The sequence below is a fragment of the Antechinus flavipes genome, chromosome X, assembly GCF_016432865.1.
Source record: "Antechinus flavipes isolate AdamAnt ecotype Samford, QLD, Australia chromosome X, AdamAnt_v2, whole genome shotgun sequence".
NCBI lineage: Eukaryota > Metazoa > Chordata > Mammalia > Dasyuromorphia > Dasyuridae > Antechinus > Antechinus flavipes.
Genome location: NC_067404.1, coordinates 41072244 through 41090963, shown reverse-complemented (window position 1 = coordinate 41090963; position 18720 = coordinate 41072244). Strand labels below are relative to the sequence as shown.

At 39.8% G+C, this 18720-nt stretch overlaps 1 protein-coding gene across 7 annotated transcripts in view; it reads left to right on the top strand.

Moving 5' to 3' along the window:
• LOC127542942 (PPP2R1A-PPP2R2A-interacting phosphatase regulator 1-like) overlaps window positions 1-17510 on the top strand; it is a 38287-nt gene extending 20777 nt beyond the window's left edge. For 6 of the 7 annotated variants that reach the window (XM_051968889.1, XM_051968887.1, XM_051968885.1 and 3 more), the window contains one exon: window positions 239-2650. In XM_051968889.1, coding sequence (XP_051824849.1) covers window positions 239-389 — 151 coding nt within the window. In that variant the 3' untranslated portion in view covers window positions 390-2650. Of the gene's footprint in view, window positions 1-238; window positions 2651-16804 lie in introns of those variants that run through there. The other variant, XM_051968891.1, reaches the window with a different exon arrangement.
• The last annotated feature ends 1210 nt before the right edge of the window (window positions 17511-18720 follow it).

Genomic DNA, 18720 nt, shown 5'->3' with positions numbered 1-18720 from the left:
ACCTGAGAAAAAAATATACTTCTATCCCATTTGAATCCCAGTAAACCTACTTCAGTGAGAAAAAGAGAACTGTTCTTTCTTACTCTTAACTTTATTGTCCAACTGGTATCCTGAAACTGTAACTATCATCACTTTTTTGCTGTAATTGGTCTGTGGTCATTTGCACTTTTCCCCCTACGAAATGCACATTCAAATCTCTTGATTTCTGTTTACAATGGGTGGCCTTTTCTTCTCCCAGTCTGTCTTCAGATGCTCTTGATGGAAACCACAGCAGTGCTGGATCTTCTTGTAACTCACCAGCTAAAGTCAGCACTACCACCGACTCTCCTGTGTCACCCTCTGACTCGGGCTCTCCATTTATCTCTGTAGCTGAGCTTTCATCTAAGTGATTCATCACTCCAAGATTTGTTTTTCTGTTGGAGAGAAAAATCCAGTTGGAGCAATAATATAGAATTGTATCGCGCGATTTGGGCTATTTCCTCTCTTATATTTTTCCCCTTAGGAATATCCAGAAGTATTGTTATTCTAGAGAACTTCCACATCTAGTTCCTGAGGATAAGCTTAAATTCAACATAGTAATCTTTCGAAAAATATCTTCTAAAAAAGTAGTATGTTGAAGCGATAAACATACATCTTTTAAGCTGCTAATATATATATCTATGTTGCCCCTTGATTAATTTTTTTCAATAATTGAAAGCGCTGTTTATTTATGGGAATAGTGAGTTCTGATAAAGTATAATTGTTAAAACAGTATCACAAACTGATGTTTGAAAATGACACTTTGTGCCCACACTAGTTCTTAATAGTTTCAGTAATTGCTAGCCTTCACTTAAAAAAGAAACATAACCAAGCTATCAACAGCTATTTTTTGAAGTATGCTTATTATAACATACTAATCTTATGATTGTCTGTTTTACACAGGAATCCAGAGATATTTGCTTTGTTTTGGGAAGAGAAAGGGATAGTAGAAGGAGGAAAAAATCCTAAATGAATAGCAAAAGCAAAATGCTTAATTGGGGCTTTGGGCCAGTATTCAACTTGTGTTTTATCTTGATCAATTTTATATTTAGATGTGAAGGAAAAGTCAGTGTTGCTTAGTTGTAGCCTTATGCATTTTTGTAAATTCCTTTTTATTTCTAATTATGACTGCTGATTTGATTAAATATGGTTCCTACATGTAGTAGATTTTCTGTCAGACTTACCTACTTTCTTTTACTCCCTAAATAACTGTAAATATATTTTTTTTAACTCCAACTGTTTTGCTATCTAAAAATCTTTTAAGGGATTAAAAAAAAATTAGAAATAGAATAGCCCTAGCAGAGTGTTAAGTTTTAAAACCTGAAATAAGTGCTTTAAACAATTGGGGATAGTTAGCATACTGTGTAAATTTAGAAAGGGAATTTTCCAATTTTAAGTAGAGAGTAGATTGAAATGGACTTAGTTAATCAGTTAAGAACAGTCCTTATAAAACACATTTCCTTTTCAAAGGAGATACTAGAGCAGTGATTTAGCTGTATTCTCAAATGGGAAAAGACACAGGTACAGAGGACTGTGTTGCAAAAGCCTTGAAGGCCTTCTCCGTAAGAGATTGTCTCGGTCTATGGATAAATATCACCACACACTCCCAAGTATGCACCATTCATCATGATCGACTTCTGAGAAGGGAATAGAATTCTCCTGATGAACAGCTGTGAGTCAGTGGGACTGGTGGTATAATCTTAGTTACGCTTTAGCTTCTTTATTCCCTAGATCTTAGGCTTATTAGAGAAAGAAAAAGAGGTTAGAGGGATTTTACTGCGACTGGATGTGGTAGCAATTCTGTACCTTATCCTCAGCTTCCCCCCCCCCAAAAAAAAAGTTGTCAGTCAACAAAGACAGAAAAGGTTCTACAGCAATGATGCATTTGCACAGACTCTGGGTGAGGATAGTATGTTCCAAAAGAAAAACCACTGAAGACAGATGAAGTGAACTTTCAGGGGGAAAACACTGCTATCAGAAATCTTGTATAAATTCATATGCTAAGTAATACATTAGTATGTACTTATATATGTAGGGGGTACCAATAATTGGACCCCTCTAGGAAAGGGTTTGCTTTGGTAATCATAGCCCTGCTTAACTCAGACAACTGTTCACTCTCTTCAAGTTAGTTTAGACTTCTATATCATATACTAGAATAACGTAACTCACTACAGTATGCTTGGTGTGGCATTTGTGAATACTGTTATTGGCTTTTCATTCTTGATTAATCATTGCAACTGTTGCCTTTTGAGCTTATGTAATGGAAGGAGCTTGTTTTTCTCTCTATAAAAGACTTTCTTTCCCTCTCTTGGTATTCAACCCCAAAGAATTGCTTAACTTTTCCATGCTGTTTTTGTGGTTGGTTCCTTTTGCGTGTGGTAAGGCTGTAGTTTATCTTAAACATGCCAAAGACCTGTCACATCATTCTTCTGTAGGGAAGACTGATTCTGGGGGGTTTGACTTTGCTTGTCTCATTTTTTCCTGAATGAGTCTCTTATTGTCTAACCTAGAACTCATCTTAAAAGATGCAAGAACAAGAGCTAGTTGTGCTGTGTATGTGTTGCTGTGTCCTCTTTCTGTTGTATTTATGCTAGTTTTCAAAATGCTAATAAAAATTAAAATGAAAGAGAAACGTGCCTTCCAAAGTTCTTTCTTGGTGTAATACTTCTTGGCTTAAAAAAATCTGTTCGTCTTTGTTACCAGACTTCTCTCGGAGAAATCTTATAAGCCAGCTTGAGAAATTCACTTTTGCCATTATTGTAACTGAGCTGTTTGTTTTATGTTTTTCTTTCATATCAAAGCAGAGAAATGGTTAGTTGCTAAAATGTTTGTATTAAATTTATAGTCACCCATGCAATCTAGCAAAGAATCGAGATCTCCAAATTCTCCTTATCTGAATTTTCACATAAATTTGCCCCATTTCATGAAAGGTTTCATATGTGAAATTCGGAAAAGAAGAAAACAGCTCTGTGACCCTTAAATTGCCATATCGTCCAAAAATGTGTTTTTATTTTGTTTGGACCTGTAATTTCGCTGGTATAAGGAACTCCTGGTGAGGAAATGCCTTCTATTAATGCAGATCAGCTACTGTTTGAGAGCCACTTGTAATCTAAAGAGTTGATTGAGACATTGAGAGGTTAAGTAGCATCACCAATATCAGAAGGGAGACTTAAACCCTGGTATCCTGAGTCTGAGGCTGTGAGCTGTTTCTCCCAAATATGCCATCCTCAAAAATGACACTGGAATTCTATCACTCAAAAAAATAAAATATGTATACATATATCCACATATCCATATCTTTCTCTTTATCTAGACACATGCATATGTAGGTCTATGTACACTTGTGTCCATGTGTATTTATAAGAACTCCATCACTCCCCTTGTGAAAGTAGAATTTCAATTTGTAGAGTTGGTTTTTTAAGCAGTATTTCTCTTCAGGGAGCCATGACTAGAGCTTAGTCACTGTGAGCCAAAAAATTTCAGATTTTTGTCCATGGCTTTGATTTGTACAAACGATGATACTGGATCTTTTAAAAATGTGTCATTTTAGGGCATCAGCCCTAAAGTCAGAAGGTCCTGAGTTCAAATCTGACCTCAGACACTCAATACTTCCTAGCTGTGTGACTCTGGGCAAGTCATTTAACTCCAATTGTCTCAGCAAAAAAAAAAAAAGTGCCATTTCCCAGATTCAGAGCTGATAAGTTACAAAGCTATACTAAGTGGTTTTGGTTTTTTTTGGTTGAATAGTTTTTTTTCCCCCTAAGAAAAGAAGGTACCCCAAGAATGTTGTCTTTTTGTTTCTGCCTCTTCATATCAGTGAAAAAGGATTTTAATGAGTATTTTCAGTACCATGACATGCTGGGGTGCAATGCCTAGGCACCCCCCAGGTTGATATTTGAAAGACTTCTGATCATAAATTCTAGAATTTAGGTATCCTAGTATATAAAAGTAGATGAATAAAAAGACAAAACACTGGGGAATCTTAAATAGAACTTAGATTGACATTTAGTCCAGCCTTGCCACCCCATTACAGTGCCCCTTACAAATGTTCAGTCAGAGGGCTGCTTCCAATGATGAACTCCTTCGCAAGACTTCTAGTCCACTGTTTGATAACTCTAGTTATTAAACAGTTTTCTTTTTTCTTTTTTTTTATTGTAGTAAGTTTATTTTTTTAATACACATTGCTTTATAAATCATGTTGGGAGAGGAAAATCAGAGCAAAATGGAAAAACCATGAGAGAGATTAAAAAAACAGAAAAAAGAAGTGAACTCGATTAATATTCTTTTTCTGGGAAAAACAACAAAGCACTTTCTGTCCAAAGTCTATTGGGATTATTTTGGATCACTGCACCACTGAGAAGAAGAACCAAGTCTTTCATAGTTGGTCATCACACATTCTTGCTGTTATTGTGTATGATGTATTCCTGGTTCTGCTTGTTTCACTCAGCATCAATTCATGTAAATCTTTCCAGGCCTTTCTCAAATCAGCTTGTTCACCAATTTTTATAAAACAATAATATTCCATTACCTTCATGTACCACAACTTGTTCAGCCATTCCCCATTTGGTAGGCATCCATTCCTTTTCTAGTTCTTTGCTATCACAAAGAGCTGCTATAAAATTTTTTGTACAGGTGGGTCCTAAAAACTCTTTTATGATTTTCTTGGGATGCAGACCCAGTAGAGACACCGCTGGATCAAAGGGTATACACAGTTTGATAGCCCTTTGGGCATATCTCCACATTGCTCTCCAGAATGGTTGGATCATTTTACAAAGCCATCAACAGTACATTAGTGTCCCAGTTTTCCCACATCCCCTTCATTATCTTTTCCTGTCATCTTAGGCAATCTGGGAGATGTGAGATGGGTACCTCAGAGTTGTTTTAATTTACATTTCTCTAATCAAGTGATTTAGAGCTTTTTTTTTATATGACTATAAATGGCTTTAGTTTCTAGACAGTTTTCTTAAATTAAAGGAAGGCAGTTGAGAGGGAGGATCTATATATATGTAAGTAACAATGTGCCACCAGATAATTTGACCTGGGATGAATTTAATCAAATCTTTAAAACACAGTCTAAGCCTGTACTAATCTTGGACCCATGTTCTTGAATTATTAGGACCTTTGGACTCTTAATAACAACATGTCTAATCTCTTAAAATGACTAAAAGTCTTATCCTATAGGCACATCTGCAGGTCCTTTACATAAGGGTCTCTCTGTAACAATATATTATAGAAAGAAAAAGTCATTGCTATTTTCCCTGACCTTACATTTCAGTATTTTAGCTTTTGGAACCTGGGCTTAAAGAGGTCCCATCCATGTAAAATTCACTACCAAGTAATCAAAGCTTTTAATTTTGAAAAGGGCAGACCATGCTAAATGAAGCTAAGAATTCTGGTGAAAATGCGGTCCAGCCTTGCCTCCTCCATTGCTACACCATGTCTTCTTATATCACAGATGATTTTCCAATGATTTTTCAGCCAAGGTTAAAAATAGGCTTGGTTTTCACTGTTGTCTATAAGTTCTAGGTAGAGGGAGCCAAAAGAAAATCATATAGGCAGCTTGGAAATTTGTTTTTACTATCCTGGTGGCAGGATAATTAATGGCCATATGGTCTCAAAAGCACTAAATAAATGCATCCATACGATTAGCTGGATCCTGTAAGTTGACTGATAGCTGTATATGTGAAATTGGAGATCTTTGTGGCTTAACTGACAGCAACACAAATTGGTAAAATAGTTGCCCAGAGTCAGCCTTTCAGTATGTGATCAGACTGCAATTTGGGGCCCTAAAGTGCTGCCTCTGTCTTTGCAAGCGGAACGAACGTCATGCTGGTCATAAACCTCTGAACCCTTTAAGAAGATGCTTGAAGCGGTTAGGGAGGGTCACGCCCACAGAAGTCAAGGCTCTGATCCTTTCCAGCAATGTGGAACTCATTTTGTTCTTTCTCAGCCATAGTGTCCTCTGTCTTTTGAATTATGCATGATTTATTCAGAAAGGGAATGCTAATTTCCCTCTGCTTTCTTGTTTTGTGTGAATAAATTATTTTCTTCGGATTTGCATGTTAATCACCTGCTCTCCTTGCAGCAAAGCACACGCCAATTAAAAAAAAACACATCTATTCATCAGCTCATAAGATATAAGACTTAAGGTACATTTGTGGTGTGGGCATTGTCTAAAAGGACCCTGGGAAAAACAACTCAAATCTGCAATTTTTTTTCCTGTGGCAGCAATGGAAAATCTTATCTAATACTCAAAAAGCCAACGGCCAGCAAGAAAACTTTTTGAAATAATTATCCTATGGCTATAAGGAAGGGGTGGAGTGGATCCCTCTTCTAAAATTTCATTTATTTCTTGGCCTGGGTCTTCTCCCTTGGTGGCTCTCCAGGAAACAAGCTTAAAACTGAAGGTCATGACTTGAAACAGTCACAGAGGGTAGCCTGTGATTTTGTGCTTTGTAGGGAAATAGTCTGAAATTAAATAATCCAGCAAAGGAACCTAACTAGACTTTTCATTTTTATTCTGACTCTTCCAAGGAGACCTCCACTAAAGTCGTCCTCCTAAAGTCCATGCCTCGTGGCATGGAGGGGAGCCCTGGGTTCTAGAAGGGCTGTACCAATGTACTAGAAGCTCTGGAAGTTATGACCTAGTTGGAAGAGTTTTGTGTATGGATCTGGTGATAAGCCTGTATGTTTAGTATCCTAGGGCTAACAGTTGAGAAAAAGTCAGAACCAGAAGGTTGGCCCCCAAATGTTGATTTTTTGGGAGTGCCACAGACATTCATGAAGGCTGCCTAGTAAAGGGTGAAAGAGGTTGCAATTTAGCATCAGTGGAATGGAAGAAATAATAAAACTACAAATTAGCACATTATGGAAATGTTGTGAAGGGAAAAAGAAACACCGTGGTTGGTTTAATTTGCATTCTTGACCATTTTGTTAAATTACTTATATTTAGTCAACTCAATGGCAAACGGTAAGTGCTTACTATGTGAGAGATTTTTTGATACAAAACAAGAGCAAAATCATGTCCTCAAGGGCAAGAACTTTTTTCCCTCAAAATATATCCATAGTTTTCAACATTCAGCCTTGTAAAACCTTGTGTTCTAAAATTTTTCTCCCTCCCTTCCCTCACCTCCCCCCTTAGAGGGCAAGTAATCCAATATATGTTAAACACGTGCAGTTCTTCTAGACATATTTTCGCAATTATCATGCTGCACAAGAAAAATCAGATCAAAAAGGGGGAAAAAAAGCAAAAAAAACAAAAATCCAGCAAACAACAACAACAAAGGTACAAATACTATGTTGTGATCCACATGCAGTCTCCATAGTTCTCTCTTTGGATGTAGATGGCTCTCTCCATCATGAGTCTGTTGAAACTGGCCTGAATCACCTCATTGTTGTTAAGAACCATGTTAAACAGATTGATCATTGTATAATCTTGTTACTGTGTATAATGATCTCCTGGTTCTACTCACTTCACTCAGCATCAGTTCATGCAAGTCTCTCCAGGCCTCTTTGAAATCCTCCTGCTGATTGTTTCTTATAGAACAATAATATTCCCTAACATTCAAATACCATCACTTATTCAGCCATTCCCCAACTGCTGGGCATCCACTCAGTTTCCAGTTCTTAGGGCAAGAACTTCTTAAAAGAGAATGAAATATTATTGAGTTACCCTTAAGAATCCTAACACATGGGCCAGTGTTCCTTGAGACCCAAATGATTTTTTTATTTTTTGGAAAACTTAATTTTCTAGATTAGAATTTTAATATTTTTAGGCTCTCTTGCTCTCTCTCGCTCTTTCTCTCTCGCTTTCTCTTTGTGTTGAAAACTTTGTTTCATATCTTTTTTTACTGCATATAAAAATTTATAAACAGTGTATTCTTCTGTTGCATACCACTTTTTCTTTCTTTCTTTCTTTTTTTTTAATAATTATAACTTTTTATTGACAGAGCCCATGCCTGGGTAATTTTTTACAACATTATCCCTTGCACTCACTTCTGTTCCAACTTTTCCCTTCCCTCCCTCCACCCCCCTCCCCTAGATGGCAAGCAGTCCTATATATGTTAAATATGTCACAGTGTATTCTAGATACAATATATGTGTGCAGAACCGAACAGTTCTCTTGTTTTTGCTTCATATTTTACAGAAAAAATTAAGGTCATTTACAATGCATTCCCTCGTCCTCCCCTCTTCCTTATCTCCTATCATTCATGCTTTCTGTTACTATCTCCACCTTCATCAGTGACACTTCACATGATGAAGTGACTTTACTCTGTATCAAGGCTAACCCCTCTACTTATTCAAGAAGTTTCATTCCATCCTGTCTCCTCCAACCAATTGTCCCCTCTGCCATCTTCACTCTTTCACTTATTTTCAGGCTCTCCCTGTCTACTGGCTCATTTCTTCCTGCAAACATGCCAATATGTCCCTCATCCTGGAAGAACTCTTGCTTGATCCTTCCATCCCTACTCACTAGCTTCCTATATCTCTTCTGCCCTTTGTAGCCAAACTCCTTGAAAAAAAGACTGTCTATGATAGATACTTCTACTTTCTCTCCTCTCACTCTCTCCTTAACCCCTTACAGTTCAATTTCTGACTTTATTCCACCAAAATTACCCTCTTGAAAGTTACTTATGATCTCTTAATTGTCAAATCTAATGGCCCTTTCTCAGTCCATGTCTTCCTTGGCCTCTCTGCAGCCTTTAACATTGTGGATTAATCTCTAGGTTTCAGAACGCCACTGTTTCCTGCTCCTCCTCCTGCCTGATTACACCTTCTCAATCTCTTTTGCTGGATCCTTGGCAACATCTCTTGAATCTGCCCCTTTCTGATACTGTCAGCACTGTACTATATAGCTTCTTATTACCTCATGCCTAGATTATTGCAGTAGCCTGCTGTGATTTTGCCTGCCTCAATTGTCTCCACACTTAAAACCATCCTTCATTCAGTCATCAAAGTGATTTTCCCAGAACAGATCCAAGCATGTCACTCCTCTGCTCGGTAAACTCCAGTGGCTCCCTATTGTCTCCAGGATCAAATACAAAATAGTCTCGTACATGGAAAGCCTTTTATAAGCCAGCCCCTCCTATCTTTCCAGTCTTCTTATATCTTGCTCCCTGCCATGTTCTCTTTCATGCAGTGATACTAGCTACTCCATGTACAAGATTCTCCATTTCTTGGTTCTAGTTATTTTATCCTTCATGCCTGGGACATTTTCCCTTCTCTACTCCATCCAAACTCCCTGGCTTCCTTTAAGTCCCAGTTAAAATCTCATCTTTTACAGGAAGTCTTCCTCAATCCCTCTTACTTCTAGTGCCTTCCCTCTGCTAATTATTTCCCGTTTATCCCATATATAGATTTTGCTGTTGTTATATAGTCCTTTCAGTGATGTCCAACTCTTAGTGATGTCCAACTCTCAGTGACCCCACTTAGGGTTTTCTTGGCAAAGATATTACAGCTCATTTTATAGATTTTATAGATTTATAGATGCAAAGACTGAGGCAAACAGGATTAAGTGACTTGTAAGTGTCTGAGGCCAGATTTGAACTCAGGAAGATGACTCTTCCTGACTCCATGCTGGGCACACTATAGCCTCTGTCACCTATATAGATAGCTTTGTATATATTTGTTTGCTTGTTGTCTCCTCCATTAGATTGTGAAGATTGAAGATAAGCACTGTCTTTTGCCTCTTTTTATATCCTCAGCGCTTAGCACAGGGCCAAGCATATAATAAGTGCTTAATAAATGCTTATTGCTCAGTGATGGCCTTCAGCCTAAAGAAATCTAGTACAAGAGACCATACTATCTCTCTTCTTTTAAAAGTGATCATACCAAATCATCCCCTCCCTCCCCCAGTTTTCAATCCAGTGTCTCATAATCATATAAACCTAGGATCATAGGTTTAGAGCTAGAAGTGACCTTGGATGTTCAGGACTTCTTTAACTTTTTCCCTCATGACCCTTTTTCGCCTGAGAGATTTTTATACGATCTTGGGTATATATGCATATAAAACAGGTATACAAATCAGACATTTGCTGATAATAAATCACAATTTCATGATCCTCACATTCAGTTACTAGATCCCATATGTGATCACAAACCACAATTTAAGAAATTGGAATTTAGTCCACCCTGGCCATATTACTGATGAAGAATTTCTTGCCTAGAGGTTTAGTGATTGGTGAAGGGCATCTATATGTAGTTAGTAGCAAAGTCAGGTTTTTTGGGTTTTTTTTTCCTGAGTCAACTGGGCTTAAGTGACTTGCCAGTATCGTACAGCTAGGAAGTGTTAAGTGTCTAAGACCGGATTTGAACTCAGTTCCTCCTGACTTCAGGGCTGGTGCTCCATCCACTGTGCCACCTAGCTGCCCCAGAGTCAGTTCTTGAACCCAGGTGCACTAATACCAAATCCAGCCTCCTTTCTACTATGCCATTGTTGATTGCTACATCAGAAGTATAGATTTACTAAACATCTGATGCAAGGATCTCCTATACTTGCCAGTTTTGTCTTTGGAATAGAAACCACTTGAATATATAGATTAAATTATTTTTATTCTTTTCTTTTTCCTTTCTCTTCTTTTTTTTTATTTTTTATTTTTTGCTGAGACAATTTGGGATTAAGCAACATGCCCAGGATCACACAGCTAGGAATTATTACGTGTCTGAGGCATGGATGAGGAGGATGGACTCCAGGGCTGGTGTTCTACTCACTATAGTGCCATCTAACTGCCCCTGTTTTTACTCTTAATATCTCTAGCACAGTGTTTTACACACAGGCACTTAATGTTTGTTAGAATGTCCAAATAGTCAGACTACTAACTACTGACTATGAATCTGCCTTACCATAGCTTCTAGTGTAGGACCAAAGACTTAAAGACTAGAAGATACTTTAAAGGTCATCCACTTAACCAATAGCAGAGCTGAGATTTGAACCCAAGTTCTCTGGCTCTTATCTACAACTCTCTACGAGAAGGTGATTGTTGCACTACAGGGGCTCTTCTGTGTAACCATCTGTCAGATATGACAATGACAGCTACCATATCCTCTCTTAAAGTCTCTTCCAGTTCCTTTATCTCTTCTTGGCAGGGCTTTCATAACCTTCATAGTTGCCCTTCTCTGGATAATAAATGATTTCTTCTTTGTCAAAGTTCTTCTTAACGTTTGATATCCCAAATTGAACACGAAACTCTGGATGTGATCAGCAGAGGGATTATTATCTCCATTGTTCCGGGCGATGCTTCTATTAATGCATTAATGCTAATTGCATTAGCTTTCTTAGCATCCGCCTCACACTGTTGCCTCACATTAAGCTTAGAATATAATTAGGCTCCTTTACTGGTTAATTTAATTTCAGAATATTTCCTGTTACAGTGTGACTATATTCAAAATATTACCCTACAATCCTAAGAAGTCATTCAATTAGCTAGTTTTCCCCATGTCTTTGTAACTATTACAAAGGCTAGATGGTGGTCCTAGAGATTCTCAGCCAGTCTTCACCTAGTTGTCCCATGTCACTTACTAGATCTTTACCAAAGGGCCAAGTCAAAATGAAAAGACTTTTTGCTGATGGAAAAATGGTCCCCTTTAGAGTTTTTAGAACTGGAGCCTTTCTCACCCAGTACCATCTCTTGCCATGGGTTTTACCCAAAAATTAGGACTTGTTATTCTGAATGGCTAACTTCACATCAGCAAAAGAGTCAAAGTTAGGCTTCTTGGCATTCCAACTGGCAAGCCATCGAAATGGGAGGCTCCAGTTCCTAAACTGGAGTTTTAGGTCACTCAGTCAATAAACATTTATTAAGGGTTTCCTATGTGCCCTGTACACAAATATGAAAAAGACAGCGCCTGTCCTCAAGGAGTTTACAGTTTAGCGATGAGGCAAGAGTGGCCTGCAGGGATTTGTCGAGACATAGAATGCTATATTCTGTCATTTCCTTCCTGCTCTTAGCTCTCCTGTGGCTCTGTGCCTGCCTCCATTTCCCTCTGCTTTAATATCCCACAGTCTGATATCCTTTTTTTGTATCTCTTTCTTTCCTTTCCTCAATTTAGGGTTTTTTTAAAGTGATCGGACCAAACCAAATCCCATCCCTCCAAACAGCTTTCAACCCAATGTCTCCTTATAGTCATAATATCTCAGAGGCCATCTAGTCTAACACACATCTGTTCAGGAATCCTTTCTGCAAAGTCTCTGTATGATGAGGGCTAGTACAACCTCCATCTGAAGGCCTCCAGAAGTAGCCTGTTTTCACTCCAACTGTTAGGCGGGTTTTGTTTTGTTTGTTTGTTTGTTTGTTTTTTTTTTAGCTTAAATCAGTCTCTCTGCAATTCTAGTACAGTGGAAATAGCAAAGAGATGACCCGGGGGGTGGATCTTAGCACTTACAACTGATGTTACTTGACCTCTCTAGTCAAGGTTGTATCCTGGGCTCTCTTTTCTTCTCCTTCTGTTCTCTCTCTCGGGGACTGCATCAGATCCCTTGGGTTTAACTATCATCTCTGTGGCAAACAACTTATAGGTCTACATCTCCAGCCCCAGCCTCTCCCCCAAGCTTCAGTCCCACTTCGCAAATTGCCCATTAGAAATTCTAAAATGGGTATCCTGGGGACATCTTAAACTCAATATGTCTAATCTTCTCCTGCCCGGTTCTCTCTTCCCAGCTTCCTTAGATCCCTACACACTGCTGCCAAAGTCATTTTTCTTCAGTTCAGATCTGACCCTGTGACTCCCCTACTCAATCAGCTCCAGGGTCTCCTTATTGACACCAACTTCCTGGCTGTTGCCCGAACAAGACAATTCCATCTCTTGCTTCTGAACATTTTTTTCTGACTGTTCCCCATATCCTGTATGGTTTCTCTCCCCAACTTCACCTACTGACTTCCCTAGCTTCTTTAAGTCTCAACTAAATCCTATCTTTTACAAGAAGCCTTTCCTGACCTCTCTTAATTCAAGTACTTTTTCCCTTTCTTAATTATTTCCCATTTATCCTGTAGATATTTTATATGTATTTGCGTGTTGCCTCCTCCTCAGATTGTAAGATTAGTAGCTACTCAGGACAGCCTTTGACTACTCCCTCACTAGCTTTTTCTGGGATCTGAAGGCCAGACCACCTGCCCTGAATGCCAGTCTACTTGCTCCCCAGGCTTCTTCCTGTCAGACTTCTTCCCCTTCTTGCTTCTTTCCTATCTCTCCTAACCTCGATCTACCCCTTTCTTTCCCCCTACTATGAGAGTCTCAGATCTTGGGTCGTAAATTTAAAGTAGAAGGGACCTTAGAGGTCATCTCGAACAGGGTTTCTTAAACTTTGCCCTTTGGGCTTAGTACCAAATTACTCTCCAGAAGTAACTTTTCTAGTTCTTTAAACTCTTCCCTTTGTCTCCTGTGTTACTTCTGCCTCTGTACGAATGCAACCATCCTCCTTAATGGAGGTTTTACTATAGACGAGGAATAGGTGAAGGTGTGAATTTTCCTGGATCCACAGTAAAACTATATATTAAACTTCTCTTACTGTCCCTCTTCTTATTCTGAAAAATATGAAAAAGAAAGGGTTTTTCCCCGAATTTTTTTGAGGGGAGAGTTGGATCATCACGATGGAACATCTGAACCGTACGCTGCCCTTTAAAAATAAATAACACAGATGGCCCACATGGACCTATATGGCTTCTACTAATGAAAAAATGAATAGACATTCATCAATGCAAAGGTCACAGTCTCTCACTCTGGAAGGGATTTCAAAGATCAACTGGTTTAATTCATTGAACTTTATAGATGAGGAAGCCGAGGGCCAGAATGGTTGAGTTGTCCAAGTTTATACTAGTATTAAGTCACGGCAGCATTAGAATTTAAATCCAGGTCTGACACCAAATTTAATATCCATCTCACTATGTATCACTAATGATACTGTACTGAATTGGGTTTCTTGCAGTAAGTGATAGGTTTGTGCTGAGCCATCCCTACTTTTTCTGGGTCTCCAGGATTGTTGTTGTCATTCAATTGTTTTCCAGTTGTGTCCAACTCTTCATGACTTCATTTGGGGTTTTCTTGTCAGAGATACTGGAGTGGTTTGCCATGCCTTCTCCAGCTCATTTTACAGATGAAGAAACAGAGGCAAACAGGGTGAAGTGACTTGCCCGGGGTCACACAACTAGTCAGTGTCTGAGGCCAGATTTGAACTCAGGAAGAGGAGGCTTCCTGACTGCAGGCCTGATACTCTGGGCACTGCAGCTCCACTTAGCTGGCCCTAGACCTCTGAGATGACCGGTGTTATATATGATGTTATTTATCAGTCAAATGAAAGGATAGAGTTTATTTTTCTCTGTAAATCTAACTCATTTGAGAGCTTAGTGATAAAATTGATCTCAGGGACACTATGTTCTAATCAACTGAGCTAACCATTCCAGACTTTAAAAATGACATGATCAAGCACAGAACTTTGATTTTGTCTCCTGGATCTTTGGTCACATTTCCCCTAAGTTTGGGGCCCTGTTATTTTGAGAGGGATGTTGACAAGCTATAAGTCAAAGGAAGGAAACCAGAATGGTAGGATAATGAAGGGATTGAAAGCTATGTTATGTGAGAGACAGCTTAAAACACTGGATATGTTTATCCTGGAGAAGGGAAGACGTAATGAGAATGTGGTAGCTATCTTCTGTTATCTAAAGGGTTGTCACCTGAAAAAAGGCAGTAGATGTCTGTGGCTGCAGAAGACGGAGCTAGCATCAGTGGGTGGAAGAGATAAAGAAGCCTATTTTACTTAGTTCAATATACTAAAAACTCTTAACGATTGGAGCGGTCCAAAAATTGAAAGGTATTCCTCAGGAGATATTGAGCTCACTTTCACTGGAAATTTCCACGCAGAGAACTGAATGGCCACCTGTTAGGGATGTAGAGGGAATTCTGGGTGGGAGGCCAGATAGGATGCCTTCCAAATTCTTTCCTACTATAATCTCCTTTGATTCTCAGAAAGTCTCTATCCCTTCTTGGCAGGGACTTGAGAGGGTGAGACTCCATCAGTATGTTAAATTTGACAGTACCCATGATCTCATATAGTTCAAGACAAGAAAGCTAAATCCAATACTGACCAAGAAGTCGTGTTATTTTTAATCCTATGTACAGGGTGTGTTTGTGAGTGAATGACTGGTAATTGGTATCTTTTGTCCCTTGTTAGTCAGCCTTTCTGCCTTCTTTATTGAGGTGGGTGCTGCTGCTGAAAGGTATTATTGGCTTCCCTTTACAAATCCTAGATGGGGTACTCAGTGTTCAACCAAATCCCTGCTTCCCAGGCTCCCATGGAGCCAGAGAAAATTGTGTTCCCTGCCAGAGACAAGTCATTAGAAGCTGTGTTGGTGCCTCAGAATGCTAATACTCAATTACCTAAAACTCTATGACCATATTCTTGTCCAATCCCATCCTCTTATCATGCCATAAAATGGTCGCATAACCCAGTGGTGTCCAACTCAAGCTACATATTTTGTTCGAAAACCATATGAGTACATTATCTGTGTTCTCTTGTATTTTTATTTATTTTGTTAACCATTTCCCAATTATGTTTTCATCTGGCCACAGTCGGGAGTGGATGGGTGGCACGTAACTGGCTGCATGTGCGTTTCACACTTCAGATCTAACCTATGTAAAGTGACTTTTCCCAATCTCTGCTTTTGCATTGAGTTACCCTAAAGACTTAAGCTGAAAATAATCGAATGGCCCTCGACGGAGCATCAGGAGATGTGGGGTTAGGCCTGGTTATACCACTCTTTTGCTTGGAGGTCTTGCTCAAGTCCTTCCCTTACTCAAGCCTCACTCTTGTCCGGGGAGACCCCATTAAATGGTTGCTAAGGTCCCTCACCGCTCTGACCTGTGATTTTATGCAGAGAGGCCCATCTTCTGATATCAAGTCCAAAGCTATCATAGTATCTGAGACTTGAGAGACTCTAGAGATCTCACCTCTAGGCTGACACCCTCTTTTTATTAGTTGAGAAAATTAAAGCCCAGAGGAATGGAAGTGACTTTAACAGTAATCTTAGTAGTAGTAGACAGGGTAATAGGTAATAAGTGACAGAACTGGATTTGGAACTCGGTTCCTCTAACTCCAAATCCAGCATGGTTTTCATTGTACCCCACTTCCAACATCCCTCCAAGATTGACACCTCCCCCCCCCCAATCTGGTGACAATTGCATAATATATCATGCCCGAGTTTGCACCAAGCCAGCAATCAGTGGGTTCTGGGTTTGGCTTTCCAGCCAATTGTGTGCCCCGCTCCCCCTACTTTCCACCCCACCCCCCGCAATGGTAGAATGCTTTAGTTTGATAATGTGCTGGTCCCATCTGAAGTCTTTGCTTCTAATGTTATCAGTCATCCCACCAGCTGGCAAGCACACACCTTTCCTGGTTTCCTTTTTTTCTGCCCTGGCACTGCTTTCCCCAACACTGCTTCCATGGTAGCTTTGTAGGCTGACAAGAGGGCATCTTTGAATGCCAGCTTTGGCAGAATATCATCTATACCGTCAGATGCTACCTCTGAGAATTTGGTTTATGGGTTTTTTTTTTTCTTTGTTACAAGGAAAGGCTCATTTTGGTGAGGAAAAATTTGGGATGGGGGGGGATGTTCAGAATTTATTGAATCATTTAAATGGTGTCAATAGAATGTACCGAAACATCACAAAGAATATTTTGCCTTTGCCTGCCCGGGCGCTTCTCCCTCAGGAGTAGAAGGCAACATCCTATAGATAAGCTGTCGCATATTGGGGAATTCACGTAATCACTTCCGCTGTCTCTCTCCTTTCTCCCTAGTGATACGACTTCTGAAACACCAATGATTTGTAGCTTTTTTTGAACCACCTCCTAAGCAGACCACCAGATCCTGATTATTCGGTACGCCTCCTCCCATCTCCAACTCAATCAGGCTTGCTGGCAGCTGGGGGTGCAGGGGGGGAACAATCTGGCCTTTCATCGGCCCTTGCTTGTGAAACATGAGATGGCTCCACATCTCCTCCAGGGACTCTGTTTTTTTTTTCTTCCACCTCCGGTTCTCAGGGCTTCATGTACAGAAAAGGAGAACTTCTCAAACCACCATGGGGGAGGCACGGGTGGGCGGATTGTAGCCTTTTGGTCTGCTTTTGGAAACCCAGCCTATGAGAGAATGCAAAGCTGAATGTTTATCCACAGAATGGCTTAAGAAACCGTGAAATGTAATCCGGGATAGAGCAGGATATGATATGCCATGAATTCTAGGGGGAAAATCCCTCAACCTTTCCTTATATCAGTTTCCTCCTCCAGAGAGAGAGAGCTGAATAATTGTACAAGTTTGCCTTATAGTAATTTTACAAAGATGAGTATGATAATTGTCCTAAAATTCAGTTGAATTCTACACTTACTAAATGTCAGCTATGTGCAGAGCCCTGTGCTACATTGGGGATACAAGGATGGTCCCTGCCACTAAGGAGCTTATTGATCTCATGTATACACTCTGACACAAGCTATGTGAATAAATGTCATTTTCAAAAAAATCAATTTGTTCATGGACTCATTGGATTTTAGAATGGAAAGAAAGAAACTTAGATATCATCTTAATCCAGGTGCCTCATTTTATATATAAGCAAATAGCCTCATGGAGGGAAAGAGCATTTTAGTGGCAGAGCAGGGTCATGAAAGCAATCTATTACTGGAAAAATCCAACCCCCTCATTTTACAGAGGAGGCAGCTCAGGCCCCGGGAGAGGAATGGACTTATCCAAGGTCACCCCTAATATCCTACAACTAGAATTGGCAGGGACCTCAGAAGCTGTGTAATCCAACTCCCTCATTTTATAGAGGGGAAAACTGAGGCCTGGGGAGAGGAAAGGACTTATCCAAGGTCACCCCTAATATCCTACAACTAGAATTGGCAGGGACCTCAGAAGCTGTGTAATCCAACTCCCTCATTTTATAGAGGGGAAAACTGAGGCCTGGGGAAAGGAAAGGACTTATCCAAGGTCATCCCTAGTATCCTACAACTAGAACTGGAAGGAACCTCAGAAGCTGTGTAATCCAACCCCCTCCTTTTATAGAGGGGGAAACTGAGGCCTGGGGAGAGGAATGGATTTATCCAAGGTCACCCCTAGTATCCTACAACTAGAAATGGAAGGGACTTCAGAGACTGGAGAAATTGAGGCCCAGGGAGGAGAAGGGACTTACCCAAGCTCATGCAGGTAATAAGTTCCAAAACTAGGACGTGAACCCCAGTCTTCTGCCTCTCCAGTCCAATGTTCTTTCCCTTCCACACTCCATGTGACTTGTAGTAACTAGAACAGTAGTAGAAGCAGTGATAACTGACAAACGCCAGACCACTTGCAAGATGCTTTACAAGGATCTCTCATTCAAGCCTTGGGGTGTATATATACTCCAGGTATTGGCATCACATATGGGGAAATGGAGCGGCTAAACGGGTCAAATGAGTTGTCCAGGAAGACACAGTAAGTGTCCAAGGTGAGTTTCATGCCCAATTCCTCCTGACTTCCAGTCCAGCTCTCCATTCATCATGCCGATCTGCATTCTTCTAAGGGGCTCATGACAGAGGGAACCGAGCTGATGGTTTCCTTGCTATATTTTCTGAATATCAGAATGCCACTGTAATAAAAGTGACAGCCCCAATGGATTCTTGTTTTGTACTAATGAATGATGCATCTATCAGGCAATCATTTTATCAGGCCACTTGATAACCCAATCTAC